At 38.3% G+C, this 24,497-nt stretch overlaps 1 protein-coding gene and 1 long non-coding RNA gene across 7 annotated transcripts in view; both read right to left on the bottom strand.

Annotated features, from left to right (window-relative positions):
- Window positions 1-3,558: 3,558 nt before the first annotated feature.
- Window positions 3,559-10,506, bottom strand: LOC138681817 (uncharacterized). The gene is made up of 2 exons (XR_011322013.1): window positions 10,288-10,506; window positions 3,559-3,885 (listed from the first exon to the last, which is right to left on the bottom strand). It is a non-coding gene; the product is annotated as an uncharacterized lncRNA (long non-coding RNA).
- Window positions 10,507-10,515: 9 nt separating this feature from the next.
- The window catches only part of VPS41 (VPS41 subunit of HOPS complex), a 110,043-nt gene continuing 96,061 nt past the window's right edge, over window positions 10,516-24,497 (bottom strand). For all 6 annotated transcript variants that reach the window (XM_069769763.1, XM_069769772.1, XM_069769753.1 and 3 more), the window contains exons 25-29: window positions 23,595-23,731; window positions 14,728-14,827; window positions 13,875-13,919; window positions 12,344-12,423; window positions 10,516-11,058 (exon numbers count right to left, since the gene is read on the bottom strand). In XM_069769763.1, coding sequence (XP_069625864.1) covers window positions 10,978-11,058; window positions 12,344-12,423; window positions 13,875-13,919; window positions 14,728-14,827; window positions 23,595-23,731 — 443 coding nt within the window. In that variant the 3' untranslated portion in view covers window positions 10,516-10,977. The remainder of the gene's footprint in view (window positions 11,059-12,343; window positions 12,424-13,874; window positions 13,920-14,727; window positions 14,828-23,594; window positions 23,732-24,497) is intronic.

Below are 24,497 nucleotides of genomic sequence, written 5' to 3'. Positions count from 1 at the left end.
GACATGCCTTCCAGTCCCTTCACCGGCTTTGGTGCCCTCCTTGGGACACATTCAAGGACCTTCACATCCTTTTTAAATGGTATGGCCCAGAAAGGAGGAGGTGGAGGGAAGGAGGGGGGAAGGCGGAGGGAAAGAGGAGCGAAGGGATCTACAACAATTATCTAGTCCAACTGATTGATCACTTCATGGCTGACTAAAGTTCACGCATGGTATTATGGGCATTGTCCAAATGCCTCTTCAACACCAACAAGCATGGAGAATCAACCACCTCTCTGAGAAGCCTGTTCCTGGGTTTGACCATGTCTCGGTAAAGAAACGTTTCCTCGTGTCAAGTCTGAACCTTCCCTGAAGGATGCATCTTTGAGCCATTCCCACGCATCCTGGCACTGGGTACCAGGGAGAAGAGATCAGCACCTCCCACTCCACATCCCCTCCTCAGGAAGCTGTTGAGAGCCGTGAGGTCACCCTCAGCCTCCTTCTCTCCAAAGTAGACAAACCCCGAGTCCTCAGCTGCTCCTCAGAGGACATGCCTTCCAGCCCCTTCACCAGCTTTGGTGCCCTCCTCGGGACACATTCCAGTGTTTTCCCATCCTTTTTTAAATGGTGGGGCCCAGAACTGCACACAGTGTGAGGCTGTATCAGTGCTAAATACAGCTGGATAATCACCCTTTTGACCGGCGTGTTATGCTGTGTTTGATGTACCTCAGGATGCAGTTTTCCCTCTTGGCTGCCAGGGCACACACTGCTGACTCCTGTGGAGACTCCTGTCAACCAGCACCCCCAGACCCCTTTCTGCAGGGCCACTCCTCTCCCAGTCCAGACTTCTGTCTGGCAGCACTACTCCATCCCAGGTGCAGATTCTGGCATTTGTTCTTGTCCAATTTCATGCTACTGATGATTGCCCACTGCTCCAATCTATCCCGATCCCTCTGCAAGGCCTCTTGTCCCTCGATAGAGTCAACAGCACCTCCTCCCAGTTTAGTATCATCAGCAAACTTGCTAAGGGTGCATTCAACTCCTGCATCCAGATCATTGATAAAAAAATGTTTTCAGTGAGCTTTCAGTTTTGACTCTGGCTACTTTTGTATCATTAGCAAATGTTTTTCTTTTTGCTATCCAGCATTTTTTCAGATGATCACTGATTTTGTTGAACACCCTGAGCCCCAACACTTACCTCTTTGGAACACTACAGCAACCACTCCTGCTTTGTGAAAGCTGATCGTACATCTAGTTAATTTTCAATAGATTTAAATCTATTAGAAACCCTTTGCTTCTTGTTTCAAGGCCGATTTATTATTATTTTTTTTTAAATCCTGTTGACGGGTTTTAACATGGGCTTTTGGGTTTTTTTCAAGTGTAAAAACACTATACCATCTGAATCAGTTATTGACAGGTTCATCAAGTCCTTCTAGGAACTCAGATAAATGGGAGGCATAACTTCCATCTCCATAATCCATGTTCACTTTCCCCCAATATAAGATATAAAATAGATATATCCATGTGTCTTTTTTTTTTAAAATAACGCTTCTATTGATTTATCCAGTAAAGAAGTGAGAATTAGTGGTCTGTATTTCTATGGATTTGTCATGGAGCCTTTCAGAAAATATTTGTGTCATATTTACTACTTTCCATTCTTCTAGTATTAGGACTTTAAAGGCAATTTACACATCACAGTCAATTATATAGCAATATCCTGTTTTGAGATCCATCAGAGTTTTAGGTGAATATGTACTGATGCATGTGGTTTGATACTATTAATTGTGGTTTGATACTATTTATTGATTTTTTTCCTACATTTTCTACAAACAGTTTGATTTCAGAAGTTTCCATGTTAAAAAAGGCTCCACTCTTGGCTTTCCCTGAACACTTTCACAATAAATACTTATTCAATACTTACTTCAAAGAACTAATCTGTTTTTCCTGCTGGGGTCTGTCTTTGTCGAAACCCTTTTTTGCTTCCGTTTTCTACAGGTGACCTTATATATAGCTTGCTGATGGAATTTTTATTGTTAGCTTTGTCAGTTTTAGCATATTGCTTCTCATTGAGTCTCTTGGCCTACTTTATTGTGGCTTGACATTATCTTGCCAAAATGTAACGTTCTTTTCTGTTTTCCTTCTCTAGTCACAATGTGCATTTTTTGAAGATCTGTTACGTCTAAGCAGTCTCTTTACTTTGCCATCAAGGATTGCTTTGGAAAGGGTAGATGCTTCTAAAAAAAGTCCACTATTGTGAATTTAGCACTTCTCATCATACCACTTGTAAACACTTAACTACTGCTTTTAATTTGCTCCTTCATTTTTGTATAGTTTTCTTTCTGTTGTTTTTTTGAACAGTTAAGCTTGACTGTGACAGATTACTTTCTTGCTTCTGCATCTTACAAGGACATTGAATTTGATCACATTAAGGACTCTCTTACTAAGTGCCTTTCAGTTGTAGCCTTCAGGTTCTGTGCAGTTCCCAGGGCAAAAATCAAGGACTGCTTCTCCTTTTGTGCTCTTTGATGAGATGCTTCAAGGGGTACTTCTGTAGCACTGCAAACATAGTCTTCTCATGATGCCTCATCGTGACTTACACAGGCATTGCTGAAGTCTGCCAGTGTTATTGCTCTTTCTGTCCTTGACTCCTTGCACTCCATGCTACCATACTGGTTGAGTGGCTAACAATATAATCCCTACTATTATTATGCTTTATATGCAGGCATAATATTTCAGGGCATTACTGATTCTCTATTACCTGTTGATAGTATTAATTTATTTACCTCCTTTGATTCTAATTTTCCCTAAATGTATACTGCCTGCCTTTCACTCACAAAGTTTTCTCTGATACTTCTATGTAATTTGAATCTTGGTATCGTGGTGTCTTAGCGATACCTTCTTCTCAGAAAAACCTCAAGCCTGGACTAGATGACCTCCAGAAATCCCTTCCAAACAGCAATTCTATGATACACATTACATCTTGCTCTGAATTTTATGTTACTCAGTTACAGGTTTTAGGGATTCTTTTAATAATATTTTTCTACTGTTGCCTACCTGAAATATATTAAAGTCTGTCTTTTTGCTTTACAGAGGTTCTGCAGTTTCACCCTTGGAATCTTCTGGGTGAAGACTAACAAAATTCCTTGTTAGTCTTTGGTTTAAAACATCTCTAACTTATTTCAGTGCCAGAAACTTAATTCCATGCCAGCTTAGGTGGAACCCACTTCCTTATGATCTTAAATCTGTTTTCACCACACTATTTTCTCAAGTATATTTTGGGACTCTGCCTTTCTACTTTTCATGCTTCAGCTACTGGGAATATTTCAGAAGTGTTACCATGAGGATTTTACTATACCTAGAAGTTTTATATTCCTAACCTCTTTTAGGTTATTTCTTGTACATGATCATGTGCTGGCAACAGTTACTATGAAAACTCTTGAGACAATACAGCCACCATCACAATGAATAAAAAGGGAAATAGGAAGGGTTTTTTGTTGGGGTCTCCCCCCCCCCAAAAAAAAACCAAACCAGAAATTTGCAGTAGACAAGAATCAAATGACAAGCATGACATCACACCAGAAATCAGCAAACAGTTTTAGATTTCATTTGCTGGGATTCATCCCCAACAAAATATACAAAATCATCTCATCACCTGCCACTGCATGAATTGTAAGATAGTAACTGAACGAATAGTAAATTAATTCAGTAACATGGTTTGATTCAATTCAGCATAAAGGCTGTTGCCCTCACAAAAGAACATGTTGGGGTGAGGCACAAGAGGAGAGGAAGGATTCCATATCTAGAAAAATCTGTTTAAGAATGATAATTTAATTTCTTTACCTAATGTCATTGTGCAACACTAGATTTTCATTCTTCAGATTCAGCAGCATAAGCCTTTCCAGCATAACACTGCAATGGGAAGAAGCATTTGAAAACAACTACAACACACATATTTCACAGGAGCACAACAAGGTACAATCTCTTTAAATGTCCTTGTAATTTTGTTTTAATACAGTTTTGGAAGTACACATTATTAATGAAAATGGTTTTTACTGTTTCCTAGAATGATAAATGAGAGTCATAAACGTCTTTGGCAATGAATCCTATGGATGACCACCAAGCTCCACTATTAAAGTAATTTTGTACTACATGTATCTAGGCAGTTACACACTACCACAGCCAGCTCAAAGAAAAGTTCCTGATCTAATTGATTTTATAGTATTTATTCATAATGCAAACTGCTATCTAAGGAGGGTCAGATGCTGTCCTCATTTAAGTCAAGGCAAATTTGTCATCAGTTTCAGCAAGAACAAAACCTGTCTCATGTTTCCAAAGCTCCAACACAGACTTCAGCAATCAAAGGTCCTCCTGACAGCAGTTTGCAGCCTTGGAGCCTGTGACTACTGAGCTGCCTGCATCTATAGATACAAAGGGTGGCTGTTGACCATGGAGGAGATGCACATCCAGGCTACCTGCTTTTCAGCCTGTTAAAAGGTGAGCGAGTCCTATCATGAAAAGTAAACCAGAGGGAACAGCAGCGAATACAACACACCCCATAAAAGCAGAACTTTCCTTAAGCTCTAAAATAGCTGCAGAGGATTTTGTATATGCTGATGCCAGACTTGAGCTCATCACCTCTGATCAATGCCATCTAGCATAGGCATCACAGCTCTCTTTATGCATCGTTTACCAAAAAATCTTTTTTTTTTTTTTAATGTAATCAGTACCTAATCCTTCGTATTGATTCTGCTAAAGAAAATTTCTCCCACCCTTCCCCCAAAAAGGGCCTGCCATTTTTTCCTCTTCCTAACACATGCAAAGTATTTTCATTCATTCCTCCTTGATACTTAGAGTAAGTGCCCAGTTTCATCCTTCATGCATCAATAATGGAAAGGTATTACATCTGCTTGTTGAGCTGATGCAAGATTAGCAGCTTCAAAGCAGCCTGACATAGCTCTTGGTACAGACAATGGAAGAACAGAGGATTTCTACTGCAATTCCCAGGCAGTGAGAGCTGCAAGGGCAGTTCTTGGTTATGTGAGTAAGGAAGACAAGAGGAGCAGTTACCTCTGAAAGAGAGAGGCAGCAAAGGAAAATTTGCATGCCAGAATCATGCTCAAATGCAGCTGCTAAGGAAGTGAGCACTGTTTCTGTGAATAATGACTGTAAAGACTGAGTAACAGTTCTGCCAAGCCAGGCGCTTAGGAACAGCCCCTTTTGTTGGGGACCGTGATCTAACTCCACAGTAATTTATACTGGCTTAATCTCTGGACTGGACTGCAACATTATAAAATACCCATGCACAAAGCCTTCAGCGTGAAGAAAGCGTTCTTCATTATCTTTAAAAGGGCATGTCAATCAGAAGAGGTTCCTGAAGGGTGGAAGAAAGCAAATCTCACTCTTCAAGGCTGTAGTCCTCCTTTCAACTGATCCTCTGGGATATCATCATCTGTAAGAAGGGCAAGAAGTAGTATCTGGGGAACCACACTCGTCAGCTTCAACTCAATCCCTGGGAAGGTGATGGAACAACCAATGCTGGAGCAGGGGGACTGGACTAGATGATCTTGAGAGGTCGCTTCCTACCTCAATGATTCTTTTGGCACCACTGAAAATTACTGTTATTCTGGAAAGTTCACCTCTGAAGGAAAATGTTTTCCTTGGCCTGACACTGGGGAATGAACTCCCCCAGGAACTAAGGATGAACAAAGATCTGGCTACCTCCCACGGGATATAGAAAGCACATGCTTCTGATCTTGCCCACCTTAACACATACACAGCACAGTGTCTGTGTTTACAGATACTGACTGAAAATCACTACACAGTTCAAAACAAGGCACTCACTCCAATGCATGTGCTTTGGGGGGGTTGGAGGGAGGAAGGGAGGAGACAGAATGAATATGGGATAATGGAAACAGAACATAGTCCCTGTAGAGGATCACTAAAAAAGTTTTTTGATACTGCACAGGGAATGCAAATCTGCATAGCATAGAAGTGAGTTATGCCAGAAATATATTCTTGGCTCAGCTTTACAGATTCCACAGAGAAAATGCTTCCCAACTTTGGTTTTGTTTAAGTAAAGATCTCTATTGCTTTGCAGAAATTCCAGATTGAAGAATCTTAATAGCTGGTGTTGGACACACTGAAAAGTGCTTCAGTGATTCTTGTGCCAGCATGTGCAAAAATAGCTGCTACTGAATGGGTCCTACAGAATAAAAACACTATTGCCACATGCACCTTGCAGTGCTACTACTTTACTGTGTGCAAGACATGGTAATATGTGAGACAAATGCTCACTTTTAAAAACATTTCCGTTAATCTGATTTTTAAAAAAATCCACAATTGTTTATTGTGGCTCTCTCCCTCACTGCCACCAGAGACAGACAAAGCTGCATCCTATGTGAATACTATTTGGAACATATCATCCAGCTGACATGTTGCTAAATGCAATTTTACAGCCATCAGACACCAAGATACCATTACCTTGTCAACCTAATTGGACTTAAATCCTACTGGGATCAGACTAAAAGCAAGGCAAAAAACCCTCCAACCAACAATTTAACTGCCCTCTGCAGCTCCTGCCACTTTCTAGCCCTTAATTACTGTACTATACCTCTACCTCTGGCAGTTCCTCTAGGCTGGAGGGGTACCAACCTCCATTCAGCAGGTTTCTGACTCCTTCTGCTGCAGGAGTCCTAAGCATAGTCCAGGAGCAGAAGCCACTGGCAGCCTTGTCCGTTCTGATTGCAGACTCCTGGGGGAAGGTGACAGCCTAAAAACATCAGAGCCTCTAAGACCTGCTCTATTGCAAAAGCTTATTATGATTGCCATTTACTGAAGTCTTCTAAGACTTAATTTAGGTCATTCCCACTATGACTCATTGACTTCTCTTAGAACTTCTCACACATCCTATTCTCTTGTGTGTTTGATGTCTCAGACACTTCAGTTGTCCTGTTTTCTGCATAATTTGATTATAGTAAAAGAAAGCACACATTGTCTTGAAGAACAGAAAACACATCATCTAGGGATTTCCCTAATGCCAAGAGAAAATAATCTTTCATGGCACAGTGGAGTAAGACAGTCCCAAAAGCATATAATTAAAGAGTCATTCTCTAAATGTGGTACTTTGTTTCTTACAAGTCTTGTTTACATTGTTTTGAGAGTACAGCAATTGAATTAGACCTAGTATTTGGCAAACATCTGCTCAAGGAGGAAGCTCTTCTAGAGAGGAAGAGACCCTGATGTGTCTAGGATTTGTAAACATGGGTAGAAGTTATGCTGCATGGATATGAAGTCAGAACTGTACAACAGAACAGGAGAGAGGGAAAACAGGCTTTTCAGAGTTTTTCCTCATTCAGATAATGGTCCTTGTTCAGCATTAGGTAAGAATTTTCCTGCAAGTATTTTTTCAAACTGCTATCAAATGACACAGGCAGGGACCAGTCCAACCAACCTGCAGAGATGACATTTTATTTTCCAAGGTGACTGAGACAGAAAATACTTGAATGCTAAATCACAACATTTCAGAAATGGGAAATCCAATGTGAGGTTTTCATTTAAGAGGTTATTTGCAATTCCAGTTCCTTTGAATCGCAGTCAGGAACTCTACTCACCAAGCAGAAAACCACTGTGCTAGTGTACACAACAGCAAAGAGTAAAATTGTGCCTGCTTAAAAGACTCTATCTGAATTACCATTAATCTAAGTTAGAAAGTGATTACATTTCCTGAAACGAAAACTTGATAAGCCAACCTGTGCAGTCTATACAGAGTATTGAAAGCCTCTATCCAGCTATCAGCCAAAATTTAGAAAAACACGTTGCAGCATGGTCTCCTACTAAAAATACATTACCAAACATAACAGACAACTGGATATTTCTTGTTCTTTGCTTTACAGTAGTCTTTGACAAATCTGCAGTCAAGTCCTTGGCAGCAACTCTCCATGAAAACACTTATTTCAAACAGGAATATGATGTGGATCTAAAAATGGGAAAAACCCTCATTTTGTCTTTGCTCTGGGTCTGTAACACAAGATTAGTGTCAGACACTGAAAAACTTACTCCTGTTCCAACACATAATACCCGCTGTGTTCAAGGTTTCCCACAGGTGAGCAGCTGTCAGATGCAACTATAGCCAGAGGACATACCTCGTATATAGAATGACTCCCTGAAGTATTAACAGATCCACTGATTCATGTAATGCTGGGCCGCAGACTCTTGGCCCAAGCACCAAACACAGCTGATTCAATATATCACTCATCTGGTCAAGGGGCTGCCTCATGCCCACTAATACACAGCTCCTAGCGGTTAAACACATGAGATTTGGCTGTAGCAGGAGATGGAAAAAGCCAGTCATGCACCTCTCAACTTCAGTGCAGAAGATCTGCAGAGCCTGTCCCAGTCCCTTCCAGACATTGTCCAACCTTTATCCTGATGCTGTCACTTTTAACTAAGCTCTCAGCAGGATTAAATAGCCTGATGCTCACCAAGCATCACTAGCTCCTCACTCTTTTGGGCCCACCAAAATCTTCAGTGTAGCCCAAAACTGCCACCAAGCCTATCTCACAGCATTGTGGCTCTCAAAATAATAAAACAAAGAAAGACAGATGAGAAAAATCATCCAAAGACTCATTCTAACCAAAATAGTTTTGTCTCTCTGATAGGGCAGACCAACACATTTTTACTTGATCCATCACGCATCCTTTCAGTTAGCTTTATTGGTCACTATTGAAGAAATTGCACAGAACTGGATGGATCAGTGAAAAAATAGTATTTCTCTTGTTAAATTTACCTTAAGTTTACCTTAGTTAAAAGCACAAGCACTTTGATAAACAGACTGACATCTTAAATAGGCTCTGGTGAACTGGGTAAAGTGCTATTCTGTACTTTTCTGAAGGGTTATGCAACTTTAAGTTTACTTCTTAGGCCGAACTGTTCTTCAGAAGTAAAGCTCTTGGGCAGCTGAATATTTAAGGCTCTAGCCTCAGACATTTTCTATGATCTGAAGGTTTCTTAGGAAGAAAAGTGAATCAAAGTCAGGACTGTATATTTCTTGCTGAATCTTAATGAGCAAATTTAGAATTCAGGAACATGAACAGGGTAGTCCCTGAAGCCCAAATGAAAGAAGCTTTGGATTTAGAGAAGATTTTGATTAGATTTTCATACAGTGATTTAAAATTACTTGCATAATGCAAAGAATATGCCAGGGTATAATGCAGTATGATTGTCAGTGATGGCAGGCTAGCAAACTGAGTCACTGAACATTCAAATGCTTTAGGGAATTTAAAGCCAAGCTGAAGTAAACAATATACCTGCTTTAAATTATCATATAACTGAGCCACAGAACACTTTGTGGCATAACTGTATAGGAGTAATTTCACTTTTTCCTCCCACAAGCTGACTGCTTATGGCATTGCACAATGCATTCTTACGGTATAATACAGAAAAGCTGCTTAGTGCTACTGAGGAAGAGTTTTTTGGGGAAGTTTTTAAACTTGTCTACAGGCATGCAATAGCTCAAATATCATGGTGAAACAGCCCTTGAGCTCACTGGCGCATTTCGTTTACTAGGAATCAAAGCAGCTTTCCTGATCAGCGTAGTAAAGAATGGATAAATGAACAATATACCTGAGAATGTGTACTAGTCACTGAAAATTAACTGCTACAGAGCCAGGCAGTAATTCTTATGGGTGAAGCTTGACGTATGCAGACTTCTATGTTCTGCACTACAAAGCTCCTATCCTTCTGGTATTTCATCTACTGCATGTCCATAGATAATCTGCACCATTTTTTATTTTTGCTTCAGCTGTCTGTATTACCACAATAAAATATGATTGCTATGTTCTTGGGAGATCTATCCTTTTAATGATAATTTTGTCCTGTAACTATGCAGAGTAAATCGTAGTATTTCTAATATACTTAAAAATTTATTCCAGTATTATACAGATCTACACAGTGGACAACAAAAATCACTCTTCAGATTGCTAGACCAGCTCAGCCAACTGCCTGGAGGATATAAAAAGAAAATAATGAATTTACATAAACTAGAAATTCAGGTTTCTAAAATATAAATTATTTTAAGGTGTACCTACATGGCAATAAGCTACATAAGAACTTAGAGGTGTTACATTGTTTCAGAGCTTATGATGTTAACTACTTGTTTAAACCTCACAATTTGATGGTAAAACAATGTATTTTTACTTTCAAACTCCAGTTATTAAAAGGAGGAAAACTATCATGTGAGTTCTGAAAAATGACTTTTCTTAGGGAAAAGATGCTTACATTTAATTTAATCAGTGAACATCATAAGGAGATTACATTACTGTGAAGACATTCTGAAAGATCCACTCCTCTGGATCAACAAAACAGAACACTGTTGAAATTAAAAATAAATATGTTTTTTGTTAACATTCAAATACACTTATTTAACTTAGCTATTAAATTGCTAAGGCCAAAAGAAACTCCTAGAGATCTGATCTTTGAAGGGTTAGATTTTTTTTTTTTCCCCCACACGTAAATGAAACCATACACTACAACCACACTGAAAGCAGTCAAGACTCCTGTGCGTCTCAAGTTAAACAGTTCACTAATAAATTAAATCAGGACTAAAATAGTTTGGTGAGCTGAATTCACAGCAATTAATTTTTCTTTATGATATCTAACCATGAGCCCGACACAGCTCCAAACTGCAAAGCACATTAACTGATAGCAAGCACAAATCTCCAAACTGGATTTTTTTTCCTTCCCATTTTATTTCTCTTTTCTGTTCCAGAGTTAAGTAATAAGCTCAGGAAACGAACAGTGACGTAAGAATTGCATAACAAAGACTTACTAGGGAAACATTTTCACATCTTCTCTTTTCTGAAAATGTTCAATAAGCTGGATAACTTATAGAAACCAGTTTTAAATCACAATTATACAGAAATGATGATTAACAGAAACTACAGTAGCTTTGCATGGTCCTAACAGATTTGGTGTCACAGACTGGCATGGAAAACTAGGGGACTGCTATTTCTTCATCTCCAGGATTGCGCTTCCTGGCCCTCGATGTTTGGCACTGCATATGTTGCAGAACTGGACAGGAGATACCTAGAAATTAAAAAGAAAAAAAGAATCTCTTAGAGAAATGTAGCCATGTTACAATGTGGGAAGATGAATAAAAAAGTGCTAATGCCTTTCTCAACATCACTGTTCACGGTCAGGCTGTTCCCTGTCAACATATTCATGGATAGGTGTAGGAAGGCGATATAGAAGAATATAATAAAAGCAGGCTGTTCTGGAGTCAGAGGGCAGTACACCTCACCACCACCCTCCAGGAGAGTAAGGTCAGATTTCCTCCCCAAGAAAAATGAAAAATACAGAGTCAAAAGTATCACTTATTATCTTCATGGATAAAGAAGAGAGTAAGTCACTTGGTCAGCTCCACTGACCACTGGATGTCTTTAGTCACAGCTTAGTCACCGTCTTTGGATAGTGCTCCACAGATTTCCAACAGCTGAGAATATGGCCTGAATACTGTCCATCTGATATCAACTATGTGTTTATTGTTACTCCTGTGTTTAGCTCTGTGCAATGCTTTATGCATGCATTACTTTCCTTTCAGTATGTCACCAGTAACCAAGTACCAGTAACAAAACTGATTATCTAAGGCCAAGAAATACCACAGCAGTGGAGAATTTGGCTCAGATATACACAGATACCTGTGTATTCATTCACTAGATGTTCATTTTCAGAGAAAGATATGGAATCAGAAAAGCTTAAATTTCATTTTCTTTGCAATTTTGTTACCATTCTGATGTTTTGTTACCATTCCTAAATTCAAAACTGGTTGTATCTAGGAGTTACTTTTTTGGTTTGTTTTCACTGAAAAAAAAAAAAAAGAAAGAAAGAAGGAAAGAAAGAAAAAAAAAAAGCGTTCCCTGATGAAGAAAAACGTGTTCTGAGCATAAAGATGATTACAAAGATATTTAAATATTTACTCTGAAATGATTGATTTTTTTTTTTTTTTCCTTCCAGCTCAGAATCATTTAATATGGTTCACTTGAGAAAATATCTTTATTCTTGTCTTTAATTAAACATACTTAAAGTGAGAGCTGCAATGGAAAAGAATTAATAAAAAAATCAAACAGGTTGTATTCCCTGTATGTCTCAAAGCTGCATTGCATATTCAGATTGCAGAAAGTGATTAAAATACTTCTCAAACAGCAGCAATTTCTTTCTAATGTGGATGAACTTTAGTTGCTCCCTTTATTTAGTCACATACTACTATGGGGTATCATCACAAATTATTACTGTGATCATATTATAATTCCTGATGCCCTTCTCCATAGTTGACAAAAGGAAATAATTCAGAGAGATTAAGCTAGTTCCTTACTGTGTTAGATACTGGGAGGCACTCTTTGTGAAACATATGTCTGCAGTGGAACACTACCACGTTGAAGGACTTGGATGCATCTGGGAAAGAGAAAAGTAAATTCATCACAACAGGGCAATGAAACAAATGATTCAGTGGCTACAGCTGTATATGCCTGCATTCTATTATACACATAGAAACATAAAGTAACAGCTGTCATATTAATTTCTGAATTATTCTGGCTCATTTATAGAAACCATGGAGACTGATGGTTTCAGGTAATGTGTCCCAGTGATGGAGTTACAAGACAATTTTATTCTGTGGCTTAAATGCTGTATACCTTTTCATCAGAAATTTTTCATGTCAATATGTGCTACGTGCTAAATTTGGGGAGGGAGAAGAGTAAACTACCACCAAATAATTCAGCTGTTTTGAAGAAAAGCTAGCGAAAAGATTCTAGCGCTAGTGCGGGTTGAACCAGAACATTAAGCAGCTCTAGCACCTATGCTGCACACCATGATCTTAAAATTTGGCAAGAAGCTGCCAAAGTGCACAACGTGCCGTTCGATTCCCACATGAATATTTAGGCCAATTAGAAGCCTACATACAACATCCACATATCCAAAGAATAACCATCTCACTTATCAGCATCATGCACATTCGACTCCTTGGCTCCCATTCCCTCGACACACATACCTCAAGGCACTAGCACATTCAGCTCTGCCAGGTTTTCTATCACCATGTGACTGCTGTGGTCTGTATGCTGGTGCATGTGATCATAGTGTAGTTGTTTTTATTTATTTATTTAAGTGAAAAATGGTAGAAACCAGGTTAAAAACCATGTGATTCTATTGGCCTACACACACTCAGCAAACAAAAAAAATAGGTCCATACATATACTTCATCTTATATATTCTTGTTTGAAGATGCCATGACAGATACTCTCCTAGTAACACTATTTCTTCTTAAGATTCCCAGCAACTATATTGGTATTTCTGACCTATAGTTGCCTTGCAGAATATACATCTTCAAAATACTATACTGAGTTTGTTTCAAAACTAAGTTTAGAAGATGTTTTAAACCTATAGTCTGTTATAAGTTGTTTCAAATATGACAGCAGTGACTGAAGCCAAGAGTTTTCCACCACTCAGACTAAAATTTTATAATCTACAAGTTCAGTCTAAATTGTTCAACAGAGTTGGAAAAGATTTCGTGTCAAGACCTTAGTTTTGTGGTTGTAATAATCTTTGAGAATACGTATGTTGATGGAATTAAAAGCTGTCTTGCATTTCATGTATTTCAAAACAGAAAATAAGGAAGTCAAAGATGAATAAGAAAGAAAATCTGGTTTTTCTGCAATAAAAAAAGTTCAAACTAGACACCACTCCCATGTCAGAATTCATAAGCAAGCTTTGCACAGGAGACTGAAATTTATACAGTTATTACCAAGGTAGACTACTACACATTTCTATGAATAAAAGCACACAGTAGTTCCCCTAAAAATAAATAAAAAAAATAGACAACCTCTTTCTCTTCTAGAAAAGCATCCTACCTGAAGGAAGTATTGGAGACAGGCATGATTCACAGATATTCTCCTCTGGGAAAACAAAACAAAACAAACTTGTAACAGCTTTGTTAACAAACTCCATGTTTACTTTTTTTACAAAGCAGGCACAAACATACTGCTATTACAGAAATGGAGCCAGGTCTTAAAGTTTTTACTTAAGATGCCTAACAGAGTCTATTAAAAATTGAAGAGCAATACTGAAGCAGCATTTCTATTAACAGCATGAGAAATGCTTAGATCTTCTGATTCTGATGATGGCAGAACTGCAGGAGTGAGGCTGTTTAGGATCAGCGCTATAGAGGCACAAGACAAACTGAGAAAAAGGAACATAGGATGGGTGCCTGATACCTCTGCAGCATTTTGCAGCAGAAGCTCTGATTATCTGTCCTTCTGTCAGCTTTTGCCTCTTAGTATTAACACTCAGCTGATGAGAATTACAGCACTGCTCACACGCATCATTAACACCTTACCAAATATTTTCAGCTATTTTTGAAAACTATCTTGTAGCTTTTGCTTTGGTTACAGATTATTATTATTATCCGACTATCTGTATTGCCACTGAACAGCATTTTCACCTTTATAGACAAACACAATACATTACTGGTTATGCAGAGATTGATCAAGAGAAAAAGCTGCATGCTGGGTCTTGTAGTTTTTGAGATATGAGTAGCTCCTATGCAAAGGGGAAAGCAGCTAGTATCCTACTACACTCTACAGATAAGGTACAATACTCAGTCTTTTGGGCAGCTTCCAAAGTGGAGAGTCATGTGGCTCAGGTCTACAAACCAAGTGAAAGACTTCAAAACCTTGAAAGTCACCATGTTTCCTCCGTACCCACCGTCTACTAGAACACCCTTCATCTGAGTTCGATGCATTTTCTTCAATAAAGAAAGAGAATCGGCAACAAGTATCTTTTTGCAACCTTCCCGCAGCAAGATCTGGTGCAAAGAACACAAAACACAGTGGTTGTTGAATAGATGGGCATATCAACTACCTTGGCAAGTCTCCACTGGGTTTCTGCTGCCAAAGATAGCACAAGGAATGTTTAAGGCTTTTCAAGCTATTATAAAGGAGGGAAAGGAGGAACCTCCTATTACCACCACCACTACCTAAATGAAAAACCCACATTATAAAAAAACCAAACCCAAACCACTCAAAAAAATCAAATCCTTTACCAATATATTATTGTCATAAATTATGATCTTCTTCCCATGAGGTCATCTTAACAAAATACAACGGTGAGGGATTTTTACAGTGCCCCTCACAATTGGTTTCCAAACCATTTCAAAACTTCCTCTACCTGTATCTTTCCTGTCTTCTTTAGGAAAGGCATCTGATAATAATAAAACCTTTGTAAACACAGCAATTTGAAATTTCTTTTGTTCAAACATATTTCCTGCTGAGGTGTCATTTTGTAAGCAGTATTAAATGTCCATACAACTAACTAAAGGTCCAGAGTTTGTTCCTCTTCAGCAAAAGTCTCAGCCCCTTTTCTACTTATTTAATATTTTTCATTAGATTGACATGTCCTTGCCTGACAATGTTGTGAAACACAAAAAAGAATCAAGGGCATCAAAATTATACAGAGCCTTATTTCACAATACTTAATGAAGTAAGTATGAAAATATGACAAACTCAAATAAGTCTTGTGGAATTTTATTTCCTCCTCCTGAACTGATGTTTGGAAATTGGTTTTCCAAGACAACAATTCCTCTGAGAAGTGCTTTCAAAAGAGGGTCACAGTCAATTCTAAGCTGAACAACCGTACCAAAAAAGTGGTATAAAGAGGCAATGTCCATTCCTTTCTCCTGATTATTTGCATTACAGGAGACATTGAGCATTCTAAAATAGTCCAAGATACAGCTAATTCAAATACCTAAAAAGAAGTATAGTAATAGATTTTACAGCCAGGTGAACACTGTCCAAAACCCTATCTTCTCACATACACATTGTGAAGTAATAAGGACACACTGCCAAGAATGATATGCAGTTAAGACTGCAAATGTGAAATACATTAAAAAAATTAAAATTGAGTAACACTTTAAGCATTTCAAACTGGACACATCAGTGGGTAAATGACATTCTCCGGTATTAGACACACTGAGCTATAAAACATTTCAGAGCACCAGAAACTGAATGCAGCTCTACAATACACCTAGAAAATTAATCATTTTTATCTGTGATAATCTCAGGAACTATTTGAGTATGTCTTTTCCCTCCCAACTTTATCCAAAGTCAAGAGAGAATGTTAAATTTTGTTTTAAATATAGAAAAATGTCACTAGCTTTGAAAAATACACTAGAAACTTTTTGCAAGGACAACTGAATGAGACTACCTTTCAGAATGAGTGCTTGCCTGATTCAAAATATTCTCAATCAGCAAATTATATCCCAAAGATAGGTAAATAATTTAGAGCAGATGAGGTCTTGGCTATATACTGGAGTCTGCTAGCTGCACTCAGCATACGCAAAGTATGTTTAAGTAAAAGGAGCAAAGCAAGCATATTAAATGAGAGGTGTGGAACAGAGATCCAATGGGAAGAAGGGAGCATGATTTGCTATTTTCTACTGAAAATACAGTGTGCCAATAGGAAAACTTAATTTTAAAAAAGAAAAATAAAGAGGGAAACAATAGACATCATTAGGTCACTGGAAAACCTCAATACTGTTTGATGCCTTAAAAAACAGAAGTAACAAATATCTTATAAGACACATGCACTATCTTTCCCCCATTATTTAAACTCCACTAACATTTTTCCATACTACATTCAATGACCATTTGTCAGACCTTATTTTGCTAGAAATGGAATATAGTAGGCAGCTATTGTTATATAAAAGGAAAAGTCACAATGGAGAATGTAAAATGTCAAATCTCAAGGTAATAAATCTCAACGCTTCTGCAGAAACAGTTTTGAAGAGCTCAAAGATGAGATGGATAATTTAAGAGTTACAGAAAGAGAAGCAGGAGAGGGAATTTGCAGGTGAGACAGAGGGAGAAAGAATGTTTGAATTAACTACTTCACATTAAAAGGAGGGAGAAGTATATAACTGTGCACCCTAAGATTAGGCTAAACTAGTTAAAACTGACATTCAGGCATAAATCTGTAATAAAACCCTGTTCCGGGGAGAAGAAATAGGACTCGGAGAGGATGAAACTGAACTTTTTTTACCCTTTAAAAGCACATCATTCTAAGCACAAGCAGGACAGCATAGTACACCTACAGAAAGAAGTTTTAGGCAGATGTAATGCTTTTTACTAAAGTAATGAAAACTGCTGAAACAGAAATATTTATTGCAAAAAAGAACCCTAGTTCATTTTCTGACTATATTAGGGAAGATGCCACTGCATAATTAAAATCAGAAGCCATAAAAACTTCTAATTAAAAAAATCCTGAATTACAAATGCCTAACATTATCTTTAAAGGAAAACACTGCAGTATGCAGTTAATTTGAAAGGGTATACTCAAAGCTCTGGGAATAAATTCAGGCCTTGATTCAGCTTAGCACTCAAACAAGTCCAAGTTTCTCAAGGATAATCAACCAAATTCTTCCAAATGGCATCATGACCACAATTAAAAGCACATTATTTTTAGTCTTTACAACCAAAAGGCGTATGTCCAGCTGTGCAAGCTGCCACCTGCCCCCTAGTGCCTCCAAGGTGTCTGAACAGCAGCTTATTCATGTTCAGGAATGAAACCCAACAATTTTTCCAGGTGCTGTTTCAAGCAGCATTCATTCATCAGATCATCATCGGGGTCTATCAGTTCATAAACTCTGTTATAGAATCATAGAATCATTTAGGTTAGAAAAGACCTTTAAGATCATGGAGTCCAACTGTCAACCATGCCCACTAAACGATGTTCTGAAGTGCCTTGCCTACACGCTTTTTGAATACCTCCAGGGATGGTGACTCAACCACTTCCCTGGGCAGCCTGTTCCAATGCCTGACAACCCTCTCAGTAAAGAAATTTTTCCTAATATCCAACCTAAACCTCCCTTGCCACAACTTGAGGCCATTTCCTCTCGTCCTATCTCCAGCCACCTGACAGCAGAGACCAGCACCCACCTCACTACAGCCTCCTTCAGGTAGTTGTAGAGAGCAATAAGGTCTCCCCTCAGCCTCCTCTTCTCCAGACTACACAGCCCCAGCTCCCTCAGCCGCTCCTCATAAGACTTGTGCTCCAGGCCCCTCACCAACTTGGTTGCCCTTCTCTGGACACGCCCCAGCAACTCAATGTCTTTCTTGTAGTGAGGGGCCCAAAACTGAACACAGGACTCGAGGTGCGGCCTCACCAGTGCCGAATACAGGGGGATGAAGGGATAGATGCGAGTTCTATGAATGGATGAATCTCTGTTATCCATCACAGTTATTGCAGGTTCAATCAAAGTGCAAACTAATAAGTCAACATTTGAGTAAATTGGCTAATCCACAAAATCTAGAGGTACTGCATCTGAACAAATTGCTTTTATATTTTAAAACTAGGGGATAAAAAAGTCTTGGAATAGTGACATGTTTTCAAGTTTTCTTCTGTCGTGGTTTAACCCCAGCCAGCAACTAAGCACCACGCAGCCGCTCACTCACTCCCCCCCATCCAGTGGGAGGGGGGAGAAAATCAGGAAAAGAAGTAAAACTCCTGGGTTGAGATAAGAACGATTTAATAGAACAGAAAAGAAGAAACTAATAATGATAATGATAACACTAATAAAATGACAACAGTAGTAATAAAGGATTGGAATGTACAAATGATGCGCAGGGCAATTGCTCACCACCCGCCGACCGACACCCAGCCAGTCCCCGAGCAGCGAATCCCTGCCCCCCCCACTTCCCAGTTCCTAAACTAGATGGGACGTCACATGGTATGGAATACACTGTTGGCCAGTTTGGGTCAGGTGCCCTGGCTGGGCATGAGAAGCTGAAAAATCCTTGACTCTAGTCTAAACACTACTGAGCAACAACTGAAAACATCAGTGTGTTATCAACATTCTTCACATACTGAACTCAAAACATAGCACTGTACCAGCTACTAGGAAGACAGTTAACTACATCCCAGCTGAAACCAGGACATCTTCTAACAACTGTCATAAAAGGGTGAGAAATTAAGCATTTCTTTCTGAAATGAGAGAGGTATTTAAACCTCTTCCAACACCACAAGCATTTCCTAAATTGCACTCAGGTATACACCACAGCTGAAAAGACAGCTATGTTATACATTTGGAAAGTTTAACAGTCTTAATTGTAACTCACAAGTGCACAAATAAGGGATTTTTCTATCAGCCTTCTCTGTGAGACGTGTGATACAATGCTTTAGAAACCTGGATTACCTGACTTATTTTAAGAAAGGCTCCTGCATTCCTCCTTCATAAGTTAAGACCACTGTGTAATCAGACACCACAGACTTAAAACATGTGTGAACCATTTCATATGCTTTTTCAATTTAATTTCCAGGGAACTGAATATAAAAGGCAAATACAGAGTTCAACAGTACATTTGAGAAAGAAGGTCTTTGTTAAGATCAAATCACTGTACCACTGATGAGTTTCAGTCCAAAAAAGTTGTATAAAAACAACATTAGTAGCACTGGTTTCACTGAAAAAAAATAATAGTTTGAATTTATATTTTACATAGCAATACTAGTAAATGCCGATTTTGCTACAATTTTCAAATAATAGCTTCACTGCCCTAACTGTGTTGGCTAAGGGAGTTTTTAAAAATTGTTAAATTCCTAATGGGAACAGAGGTTCTGTATGAGTCTCAGAGAAGCAATGTCCATGTGTGGGAACCAAATTAAAGTTACACTGACAACAATTTTTCAGTTGTATGGAGATAAAGTTGAGTTTTGATTCTGTGTCTTTGAAAGCACTTTTAAATGCAAGCAGTAAAGATGAAAATTATTAAACTTTTGTCAGGGTATCAATATGGCTTGACTCAATTTGGTTAGCTTGCCATAGATTTGAATGGTATTTAGTTATGTTGAAAATGTTGTCGGAAGAATGGTGATTTATTTTCCATTAAATAAAAAAAATGTGCTAGGAATGTGTCATTTCTAATAAATAAGCAGGTTTCTCCTTTAGACAACACATCTTCAGGAGTTTATAAATTCAAAGGAAGTAGTGTGTGGTCAATTTTATCTATAAATTTATGGCACCAAAGAACTAGGTTTCAGGAGTTAAGATATAAAATACAACGAACAAGTTTTAGACTACACTTTACTTGATAAATACTCCTGCTAAAATTCAGACAACTATAACTTTGTCTTTGTTGCCTATGTCCTCGTAACTTTGTTGTCTATGAATGTTACTGCATATACACCCTAAAATCAGTATTATTTCAGCAGTAAATAAGCTTTCATCACTACAATAAATCAGTGTCACTCGATTATGTACTACATTATCATACATTATCTCAGATGATGACAAAGAGAAAACATTATAATAAATGATCCTCAGGAGGGAAAAAACAAACAAACAAAATCACTTGGAGTTTTAATCCCAATTCAGAAATACACTTAAATGAGTACTTAAATCTTTTCCTGCTTAGGAGAATACTTAAGAGTGTGCTCAGTTTTGAGTTCATGGCAGAACTGCATTTCCTGAAACTGGAAAATAAAAATGGGTATTCTTGAAGAATAATAAGGCATCTTAATAGATCCCTACTTCTAAAGCAGAGCTGTAATGCCAGAGCAAAAGCAAATTAGTAGTACTTAATTGAAGCTGCAGCCTAAGAACAAAGTCTCATGTGATCTACATTTTATTTTTACCCAACAGAATACCTAATTCTATCTTAGTGCCATGCTTGGTTGGTTGGTAGTGAACAGATACTAACTCCTTTTCAAAGGTGTAAGTTAACCACATTACTTTAGAGCTGAGGTGAGCTTAGAGTAGTACATAGAACAGCTGCAGTGGTTCATCTAACAGGTGGTAATTTGTTAAAGTGAAGCAATTAGTCTGCAACATGCCAACATTAATAAAAACATAAATTATTCAGGGAAGATCCCAGATTAAAAAAAAAATAACAAATTTTGTTGCATTAGTAGACTTCCTTGTCGGATTCTCTAATGCACACTGTAAGCCACATATGACATGCTTTGGCAGCCACTCAAATTTGATTCACTTGGTTTTGCTGAGATGTAAAGAATTGTTTTCAAAAAGACAAAGTCTGTCAAAGGCACTGCTTTTAGCTCCTACTCATATTTCAAATCACATCTAATGTAGAGTTTACTGCCATGGAAATTTAGGAGCATAACAGGAAATTTGCATCCACATACTTACATAAGCATAAAACAATCTTATCAGGGCTTGCAAAAGGAGGCCACAATTAAATATAATGGCAAAGCTCTAATACCTTTTGGGGAACCAACATTATGAAAAGATCAGCATAGCTTTCACTTCAGGCAGTGACTTGCAAGCCAAGCAACAGGTTCTAAATTCACCTGCATGCCTCCTTTGTGGATCTTGACACAAGATTTTTTTTTTTGCCTTTGAAAATGGGAACAATAAAACTTACCAGCATACAGAGCTTGAGATTCAAAGAGATGAAATTACAGAAAGTCCTAGCCAGTGAAATTTGGGCTTCTGTATGAGTTCAAAATGTCTGGTATGTTAGGTGATACAAATCAGGAAGTTTTTACCAAAATCCAAAGAGTTGTGCCAGGCCAGAATAGAGGACATGGACGTCTCACCATGAACCTAAACAACATGATGCGAAGGTGTGACCAGGCATCATGCAAACACACGAAAGGCTAGCTTTAAAAAGCTATATGAGGCAGCAGTAATGATGAAGCTAGGGCAGAATTGCCCTCAGCGATGAGAGGCCACTTACGACACTTGAAGTTCCAGCCATGTCCTGAAGCTTACACTGAATGCAGAAACAGTCCTGCTATATAAAATTGGAGCTTGCCAATCTAAAGCTACTTAGGTGAGTGTGCAAGAGCTGCGATTGCATATCCAAATTTCAGTGTAGACACACCATCTGTTCATAAACAGTGCACTGTACATCGCCTGTAACACTTCAGGAACAGTCTTATTTTAAGCTATAGCTTACATTTCTCTAAATAAAAATAGTCCGTCCCCCCCCCCCTTTTTTTTTGGCTATATTGTTTTGCTATCATACAAGCAAGACAAGCACAATTTCTATTATTCCTATGAGATCTAAATTTTAGCCCTAGAGCTATCCAAATCTACTTCGAAATGAATTAATCTGAAATCCATGAAGCATTTCAATGCTAACAGCAAATAACTTCAGCTATCATTCTGAAGGTTAAATACATACTTTTAATCCCAAAGTAATTTTGTTAAAAGGTATTTGAAGACAAAATGATTCTTCCCCCCCTCAAAACATGACCAAATGATGTCATCAGCTTTGTCTGAAGCCACGCAATATACTTTGCATACGTGTAAAGCTGCAGCTATGCACACAGCACTTTCTCAGTCTGCCTGCAGACACACCAAAAATTACATTTTGATTTCAAGAGAATGCAGGAACAGGAGGATCAGCAGTGCAAGGAGCAGGGTATTGACAGCAACAAGATAAAAGTGCAACTGTTCAAATGCAGCATGCTATTTAGCTAGTATCAGTTTGGAAGGATATTAGTATCTCATGAATTCAATTAAAAACTGAAAGTAATGTTACAAAGTGAAAAGTCATAATCTAAAGCCCCTATGATAATAAAATAATGGAAAAGCCTTTGAAAGGCTTAAACCCTGCCTTTTTTAAAGGCCTTCTGACATCACTGAAGGCTCTAGCAGATACAAGCTTTATTTGGCCTGGTAAGAGACCAACCACGACCTTACTGAAAACTGTCAAGCCCATCTATTGGACATCTATTTGCTAGAGATGTCCAAAGACTAATAGCAGATGGGAAACAAATGTTTATGAGGTTCAGAAAGTTGGAGTTTCAGCTGCTTTCTAGGCTACGTTTTCTTGGGACTCCGCACACCCACACCGAGGCATTCAAACTGCTCTATACCCTTATGTCTCTCAATAGAAAGGTGCAGAGCAGCATCACAGAGAACTCAAGTTTGGGCCTCCTTTGGTAGCAGGGAGATTTAAAGTATGCAATGCAACACACTCTGTTGTTACTTTCAGGAACATTGAAGGGCACGCTTCTTGTAACTTCTTAGAAACACCCATCAGAACCATTCATGTAGGGAACTGCACATATCTGTATAATTATGCTGGGATAAGAAGTCCCACAATACAATGAGCAGTTCTTTTTTTTTTTTTAAATGCATAGACGTCACCACATTCTGCACAACAGATACGAATTTGATTTTTAAAGATCATCTTCCTTTAATTAGTATGACACTCAACATACGGCTCTAATACCTGGTGAATGTTTTAGTGAGTGCTCCTCATATATGAAACAGAATGAAAAGTACTGGTCATGAGACTTTCCAATATTAGACAGTCAGACAGTATAAAAATAGTCTGAATCATCCAAGATCCTTCCAGTTCTACTTAGCCACCAGGCTTATGATAGCATGGTAGAGATTTAGAAGTGCTAGAAGCCATCAAGAGAAGAGACTATTTGTCTTGACAAATTTCTACCCTTTTTGTCATAGTTCTGTACCAACCCACAGTGCCAATGACAGATGTCTGAACAAAATGAACAAACCTTCATGATAGCCATTTCTCGTGCTGTTCAGTGGCAAAGCGGTTTTGCTGTCTCTCTGAAAATGAGAATCACAGGAAGAACACAACATTCACCTGCAAGTTGTAGTCCTGAAGAATTTTCACTAGTGAGTCTCTCAAATTAGGAATCTCCATGCCTTCCTTAATGCGGTGGATCAAAAGAATGGGATCAACGTGGGTTCCAATATTGTTCAACAAACCAGTAATAAAAGCTGTGAAAACCAAGAGGCAAAGGAATTAAGAAAGAAATCTAGCAAAATACCTGATTAAAGGATGCTTTGGTGACAAGCTGCAGGCTTTGGCTGATTCTATGACAGTTCTCTACTACGCAGTAACACTAAGCCTCTTTTATATAGCCTTCATACATTTCTTGCAGCTGTTATTTACTTGAATACAGGGCTTTGGGGAAGAGAGGAAGATACAGTTTGGCAAGTCACAGAAGGTCTAAGGTATTCAGAAAAGGGGTAACAGAGTATCCAGCACAAATCCACAAGTAAATAATGCATTTCAATTCAATAAAAAGGGCACTCGAGCAAATAGAGCCAGAAAATTAACTACATTATGTGACTACTCCATTCCCAGTTCCAGGGTTTAAAAACAACTTTTCAAGCACTTAACCTAACTCCAACATGTTTCTAAACATTGGTGAGAGTGACACAAAAGAAGTCTTTTGCTTTTTGAAGTGCACCTGCCTAAGTGAAACACTAGAAGAATGAACCTCAAGGCTGTGTTTCTTCAGACCCCAAAACTAAGGACTATCAGTGGATTTGCTCTGCACATGGGCAGATGGAACTGAGAGAATTCTATATGGTTTGAATCCCTTTTGCTCTAAAGATATCAGTAATTGTAGCATCACTTTTAGTGATGCACTGCATTTAAGTATGGGTAAGTTGAGAATGCCATTCTTCTAAAGGAGTAACAGATTTTGGTTGCTTCTTCCTGTCAGAATTAGTGGCAAAGGGATGAAAAGATTTGTAT

This window comes from Haliaeetus albicilla, chromosome 2 (assembly GCF_947461875.1).
Source record: "Haliaeetus albicilla chromosome 2, bHalAlb1.1, whole genome shotgun sequence".
Classification (NCBI taxonomy): Eukaryota; Metazoa; Chordata; class Aves; order Accipitriformes; family Accipitridae; genus Haliaeetus; species Haliaeetus albicilla.
Note: the sequence above shows the minus strand (reverse complement) of the source record. Positions and strands in the feature narration are given on the sequence as shown.